The sequence below is a fragment of the Coregonus clupeaformis genome, chromosome 11 (assembly GCF_020615455.1).
Source record: "Coregonus clupeaformis isolate EN_2021a chromosome 11, ASM2061545v1, whole genome shotgun sequence".
NCBI classification, from domain to species: Eukaryota; Metazoa; Chordata; class Actinopteri; order Salmoniformes; family Salmonidae; genus Coregonus; species Coregonus clupeaformis.
In genome coordinates this window covers 28,679,484-28,686,983 of record NC_059202.1, presented here as the reverse complement: position 1 = coordinate 28,686,983, position 7,500 = coordinate 28,679,484, and the positions used below count along the sequence as shown (strand labels likewise).

General features: G+C 47.7%; 1 protein-coding gene across 2 annotated transcripts in view; it reads left to right on the top strand.

Moving 5' to 3' along the window:
- Positions 1–7,500, top strand: part of LOC121537621 (tyrosine-protein kinase RYK) — a 146,339-nt gene that overhangs the window by 53,652 nt on the left and 85,187 nt on the right. For both annotated transcript variants that reach the window (XM_041845206.2, XM_041845205.2), the window contains exon 2: positions 3,181–3,302. In XM_041845206.2, coding sequence (XP_041701140.1) covers positions 3,181–3,302 — 122 coding nt within the window. The remainder of the gene's footprint in view (positions 1–3,180; positions 3,303–7,500) is intronic.

The window sequence follows — 7,500 nt, the reverse complement described above, 5'->3', positions numbered from 1 at the left end:
CCTTTCTGGCGGCAAAAGGGGAAAAACAAGCTTTGTGCCGCTAATAAAACCCAATACGCAGCTTGAGTTTATTGACGAGGTTCTCTACATGGGTGGTGAAGCGCAACTTCTCACCCACCCAAAGATATCTGTACGTTGTGCCTTGCTCTGTAGACTGTCCTTCCAAGGTAGTAATTATTATTATCAGCTGTCTCAAAATGTGTCCCAATGTTGTTGATGTACACTGAGTGCGCAAAACATTAGGGACACCTTCCTAATATTGAGTTTTGCACCCCCGCCTTTTGCCCTCAGAACAGCCTCAATTCGTCGTGGCCTGGACTCTACAAAGTGTCAAGCGTTCCACAGGGATGCTGACCTACGTTGACTCCAATGCTTCCCACAGTTGATTGGTAAAAAATAAATAAAGCAGACATTGAATATCCCTTTGAGCGTGGTGAAGTTATTAATTACACTTTGGATGGTGTATCAATACACCCAGTTACTGCAAAGATACAGGCGTCCTGCCGAACTCAGTTGGCGGAGAGGAAGGAAACCGCTCAGGGATTTTCACCATGAGGCCAATGATGACTTAAAAAAGTTTTAATAGGAGAACTCTTGAGGATGGATTAACAACATTGTAGTTACTCCACAATATTAATGTAATTGACAGAGTAAAAAGGAAGCGTGTACAGAATGAAAATATTTCGAAGCATGCATCCTGTTTGCAACTATAGGCACTATAGTCGTACTGCAAAAACATTTGAGAAAGCAATTCACTTCTTCAGAATACAAAGTGTTATGTTTGGGGCAAATCCAATCTAACACATTACTGAGTACCACTCTCCATATTTTCAAGCATAGTTTTGGTTGCATCATGTTATGGGTATGCTTATAATCGTTAAGGACTGGGGAGTTTTTTTCAGGATAAAAAAGAAAATGGATATAAGAGAGGAACACCTGGTTCAGTCTGCTTTCCACCAGACTCTGGGAGATGAATTTATCTTTCAGCAGGACAATAACCTAAAACACAAGGCCAAATCTACACTGGAGTTTCTTACCAAGACGACAGTGAATGTTCCTGAGTGGCCGAGTTACAGTTTTGACTTAAATCTGCTTGAAAATCTATGGCAAGACCTGAAAATGGTTGTCTAGCAATGATCAAAAACCAAATTGACAGAGCTTGAATCATTTTCAAAAGAATACTGGGCAAATGTTGCACAGTCCAGGTGTGGAAAGCTCTTAGAGACTTACCCAAAAATCAATCAATCAAATGTTATTTATAGAGCACTTTTTACATCAGCAGATGTCACATAGTGCTATACAGAAACCCAGCCTAAAACCGCAAACAGCAAGCAATGCAGATGTAGAAGCACGGTGGCTAGGAAAAACTCCCTAGAACTCTTAAAGGGAGTGCTCCTAATCTCAGTTTGTTACCTGTATAAAAGACACCTGTCCACAGAAGCAATCAATCAATCAGATTCCAAACTCTCCACCATGGCCAAGACCAAAGAGCTCTCCAAGGATGTCAGAGACAAGATTGTAGACCTACACAAGGCTGGAATGGGCTACAAGACCATCGCCAAGCAGCTTGGTGAGAAGGTGACAACAGTTGGTGCGATTATTCGCAAATGGAAGAAACACAAAAGAACTGTCAATCTCCCTCGGCCTGGGGCTCCATGCAAGATCTCACCTCGTGGATTTGCAATGATCATGAGAACGGTGAGGAATCAGCCCAGAACTACACGGGAGGATCTTGTCAATGATCTCAAGGCAGCTGGGACCATAGTCACGAAGAAAACAATTGGTAACACACTACGCCGTGAAGGACTGAAATCCTGCAGCGCCCGCAAGGTACCCCTGCTCAAGAAAGCACATATATAGGCCCATCTGAAGTTTGCCAATGAACATCTGAATGATTCAGAGGAGAACTGGGTGAAAGTGTTGTGGTCAGATGAGATGGAGCTCTTTGGCATCAACTCAACTCGCCATGTTTGGAGGAGGAGGAATGCTGCCTATGACCTCAAGAACACCATCCCCACCGTCAAACATGGAGGTTGAAACATACTTTGGGGGTGTTTTTCTGCTAAGGGGACAGGAAAACTTCACTGCATCAAAGGGATGATGGACGGGGCCATGTACCATCAAATCTTGGGTGAGAACCTCCTTCCCTCAGCCAGGGCATTGAAAATGGGTCGTGGATGGGTATTCCAGCATGACAATGACCCAAAACACAAGGCCAAGGCAACAAAGGAGTGGCTCAAGAAGAAGCACATTAAAGTCCTGGAGTGGCCTAGCCAGTCTCCAGACCTTAATCCCATAGGAAATCTGTGGAGGGAGCTGAAGGTTCGAGTTGCCAAACATCAGGCTCGAAACCTTAATGACTTGGAGAAGATCTGCAAAAAGGAGTGGGACAAAATCCCTCCTGAGATGTGTGCAAACCTGGTGGCCAACTACAAGAAACGTCTGACCTCTGTGATTGCCAACAAGGGTTTTGCCACCAAGTCCTAAGTCATGTTTTGCAGAGGGGTCAAATACTTATTTCCCTCATTAAAATGCAAATAAATGTAAAATGGCCAGTTGGCTGTGTTGGGAATTGGGTGCCATTCACTGAACTGGATATCTTGCGGTCTGAGTCTAGACCTAGTCATTCCTCAGGATCTGTATATTTTATGGAAAGCGTTCTGCAATTTCCCGCTTAAGCCTTCCCCAACCCAAATTTCTCCTGGATAGGAAATTGCTATCATATTTCAGGGGTTGGCCCACTAGGAGTGTTTTGATGTGTTTGATTTGTGCCCTAAAGAGCTCCCCAACTGCTAACATCTGTTAGTTTGCCAGCCAGTGATGGGAAGGATGTTATTGGATATTTGATGTGGCATTGGACCTAAAAGTCCAGTTTCCTGGACCAGATTAGGCCTAATTTGAGTCCTGGACTAAAATGCACTTTCAATGGAGATTCCCCATTTGAGCACGCTTCTTATATTCTCTGGATAAGTAATAAATTGTAGGCATATTGCAGGGAACGTATGAGGGCTCTTTTTTTGAATGTATGCTGGGTTCAGAGCTGGGGAACATACCCATGCTATGTTATGGCTGAGTTTCTCTAATTTCATTGAGGATGATTTGGTTGGTATTGATGTTATTGGATTCTCTTATAGTCTCTGAACAGGTGTGAGACCAAGTGTGTGTGTGTGTGCGTTGCAGGTCTGGATGCAGAGCTGTACTATGTGAGGGATGATGTGGTGAATCACTACGCTCTCTCCTTCATCCTTCCTGTATCCGGCGAGACCAACAGCCTGCACTTTACCTGGCGCTGCAAGGACAAGGTACACACACCCGCAAGCACGCACACACTCGTTTTGGGCGATGTCAACCTTTTGTCCTATCGTGATTATTATTATTTAAACTGGAACTGACTGCATTTTAGCAACATTAAATGTTATTAGTATCTGTTCATAAACACCCCTCGGAAGAATTATACTTTTTTTACTTCTTTTTTTTTCTGACAAGCGAGCACTTAGATATGGTAATTATCACGATTTCATAAATTCATAGCACGTTTAGGAATGATGTTGGGTACAGTGGGACTTTTTGTAAAAAGGCTTTAGAAATGAGAACATAGCAATGTATCAACCTACGTGAAATCAAAGATGGCCAACCAACTTCCTGGTAGAGAATGTGGTGATTTAGTATTGAAATTGTCACCCGTAGTAAAGCGCAGTGCGCTATGATAAACTGAACCTAACGGCTTTAATGAAGTGGCAGCTGCGTTCATATACTGTCGATGATGTCACCATAGTCTCGGACCTATAGGAACGTCGACTGAATAATCTGCTTTCTACTATGTAGCGAGAGGCAGGACCTGTTTCTATACAAGAAGCCCATTTTTATTCTCAGCTTCTTAACTAACTCATCAATACGCTTTTTAAAAGACAGTTTTTCCATCTATCCAGATGCCCTGATATTTGTAAGCAGGGGGCACGATCAATCCGGACACCATCCAAAGTACAATACCGTATGCTTAAATCATCAGACTTATTTTGATGCGCTCTAGAGAACAACACATACTTAGTTTTACCTCCATTCAGAACTAATTTCAGGTCAACAAAGTGTTTATGTAATACAATGGAGGCCATGTAGTTCAGCTACAGTCCGGTAACCGTGGGGACAATAGCACGCACAACAGTATCATCGGCATACAAGTGCAGGTTACCATTTTCAGTAGATATTCATTGAGTTCCATCCGTCAAGTAATTTTTAAACCAGTTACATGCAGCCTGGTTTAGGCCAATTTGAGGAAAGCCTCTGAATTAGCAGTGAGTGATCAACAGTATCTAAAGGCCTTTGACAGGTCGATGAAGAGGGCAGCACCATGTTGCCTTTTATCCATACAGTGAACCACATCATTTATAACTAGGGAAGCAGCAGAGATAGTGCTGTGACCTGGTCTAAAACCTGACTGATGTACATTTAGAATACAGTTCAAAGATGACGAAGATCTTAGCTGAGAATTAATCAAAGATTCTAATATTTTAGCTAGGCGAGAAAGTTTAGAAATAGGCAGATCATTATTTTGGTCACAACGGTCTCCATCTTTGTGAAGGGGGAGTACATGGGCCGCCTTCCAAACCTTGAGGATACTACCAGATATAATCGTCAGGTTAAAGATATGGGATAATGATTTCAGCAATCAGGGGGGCAGACAGCTGCAGCAAAAATGGATTGAGCATATCAGCTCCAGTGTTTTTGTTTTTAAGCAAGGCATCTAGCACATCACAGATAGTAAACTGTTGAGCATATCAGCTCCAGTGTTTTTGTTTTTAAGCAAGGCATCTAGCACATCACAGATATAAACTGTTGAGCATATCAGCGCCAGTGTTTTTGTTTTTAAGCAAGGCGTCTAGCACATCATTGACTACTGTGTACTGTCCTACTGCGTACTGTCCTGCTGCGTACTGTCCTGCTGCGTACTGTCCTACTGCGTACTGTCCTGCTGCGTACTGTCCTGCTGCGTACTGTCCTGCTGCGTACTGTCCTGCTGCGTACTGTCCTGCTGCGTGCTGTCCTGCTGCGTGCTGTCCTACTGCGTGCTGTCCTGCTGCGTGCTGTCCTGCTGCGTACTGTCCTGCTGCGTGCTGTCCGGCTGCGTACTGTCCTGCTGCGTACTGTCCTGCTGCGTACTGTCCTGCTGCGTACTGTCCTGCTGCGTACTGTCCTGCTGCGTACTGTCCTACTGCGTGCTGTCCTACTGCGTGCTGTCCTACTGCGTACTGTCCTACTGCGTACTGTCCTACTGCGTGCTGTCCTACTGCGTGCTGTCCTACTGCGTGATGTCCTACTGCGTGCTGTCCTACTGCGTACTGTCCTACTGCGTACTGTCCTACTGCGTACTGTCCTGCTGCGTGCTGTCCTGCTGTCCTGCTGCGTGCTGTCCTGCTGTCCTGCTGCGTGCTGTCCTGCTGTGTGCTGTCATGCTGTGTGCTGTCTTACTGCATGCTGTCCTGATGTGTGCTGTCCTGCTGTGTACTGTCCTACTCTGTCCTGTCCGCTGTCTGCTGTCCTGCTGTGTGCTGTCCTGCTGTGTGCTGTCCTGCTGTCTGCTGTCCTACTGCGTACTGTCCTACTGCGTAATGTCCTGCTGTGTGCTGTCCTGCAGTGTACTGTCCTGCTGTCCTGCTGTGTGCTGTCCTGCTGTCCTGCTGTGTGCTGTCCTGCTGTGTGCTGTCCTGCTGTGTGCTGTCCAGCTGCGTACTGTCCTGCTGTGTACTGTCCTGCTGTCTGCTGTCCTACTGTGTGCTGTCCTACTGTGTGCTGTCCTACTGCGTGCTGTCCTATTGCGTGCTGTCCTACTGCGTACTGTCCTACTGTGTGCTGTCCTACTGCGTACTGTCCTACTGTGTACTGTCCTACTGTCTGCTGTCCTGCTGCGTACTGTCCTGCTGCATACTGTCCTGCTGTCTGCTGTCTGCTGTCCTACTGCGTACTGTCCTGCTGTGTGCTGTCCTGCTGTGTGCTGTCCTGCTGTGTGCTGTCCTGCTGTGTGCTGTCCTGCTGTCTGCTGTCCTACTGCGTACTGTCCTACTGCGTACTGTCCTGCTGTGTGCTGTCCTGCAGTGTACTGTCCTGCTGTCCTGCTGTGTGCTGTCCTGCTGTTTGCTGTCCTGCTGCGTACTGTCCTGCTGCGTACTGTCCTGCTGCGTGCTGTCCTGCTGCGTACTGTCCTGCTGCGTACTTTCCTGCTGCGTACTGTCCTGCTGCGTACTGTCCTGCTGCGTGCTGTCCTACTGCGTACTGTCCTACTGCGTACTGTCCTACTGCGTGCTGTCCTACTGCGTGCTGTCCTATTGCGTGCTGTCCTACTGTGTGCTGTCCTACTGTGTACTGTCCTACTGCGTGCTGTCCTACTGCGTACTGTCCTACTGCGTACTGTCCTACTGCGTACTGTCCTACTGCGTACTGTCCTGCTGCGTGCTGTCCTGCTGTTTGCTGTCCTGCTGCGTGCTGTCCTGCTGCGTGCTGTCCTGCTGTGTACTGTCTTACTGCGTGCTGTCCTGCTGTGTGCTGTCCTGATGTGTGCTGTCCTGCTGTGTACTGTCCTACTCTGTCCTGTCCGCTGTCTGCTGTGTGCTGTCCTGCTGTGTGCTGTCCTGCTGTCCTGCTGTCTGCTGTCCTACTGCGTACTGTCCTACTGCGTACTGTCCTGCTGTGTGCTGTCCTGCAGTGTACTGTCCTGCTGTGTGCTGTCGTGCTGTCCTGCTGTCCTGCTGTGTGCTGTCCTGCTGTGTGCTGTCCTGCTGTGTGCTGTCCAGTTGCGTACTGTCCTGCTGTGTACTGTCCTGCTGTCTGCTGTCCTACTGTGTGCTGTCCTACTGTGTGCTGTCCTACTGTGTGCTGTCCTACTGCGTGCTGTCCTATTGCGTACTGTCCTACTGCGTACTGTCCTACTGTCCTACTGTGTACTGTCCTACTGTGTACTGTCCTACTGTCTGCTGTCCTGCTGCGTACTGTCCTGCTGTCTGCTGTCTGCTGTCCTACTGCGTACTGTCCTGCTGTGTGCTGTCCTGCTGTGTACTGTCTTACTGCGTGCTGTCCTGCTGTGTGCTGTCCTGATGTGTACTGTCCTGCTGTGTACTGTCCTACTGTGTGCTGTCCTACTGCGTACTGTCCTGCTGTGTGCTGTCCTGCAGTGTACTGTCCTGCTGTCCTGCTGTGTGCTGTCCTGCTGTGTACTGTCTTACTGCGTACTGTCCTGCTGCGTACTGTCCTGCTGTCTGCTGCATGCTGTCCTACTGCATGCTGTCCTACTGCATGCTGTCCTGCTGTGTGCTGTCCTGCTGTGTGCTGTCCTGCTGTGTGCTGTCCTGCTGTGTGCTGTCCTGCTGTGTGCTGTCCTGCTGTCTGCTGTCCTACTGCGTACTGTCTTACTGCGTACTGTCCTGCTGTGTGCTGTCCTGCAGTGTACTGTCCTGCTGTCCTGCAGTGTGCTGTCCTGCTGTCCTGCTGTGTGCTGTCCTACTGTGTGCT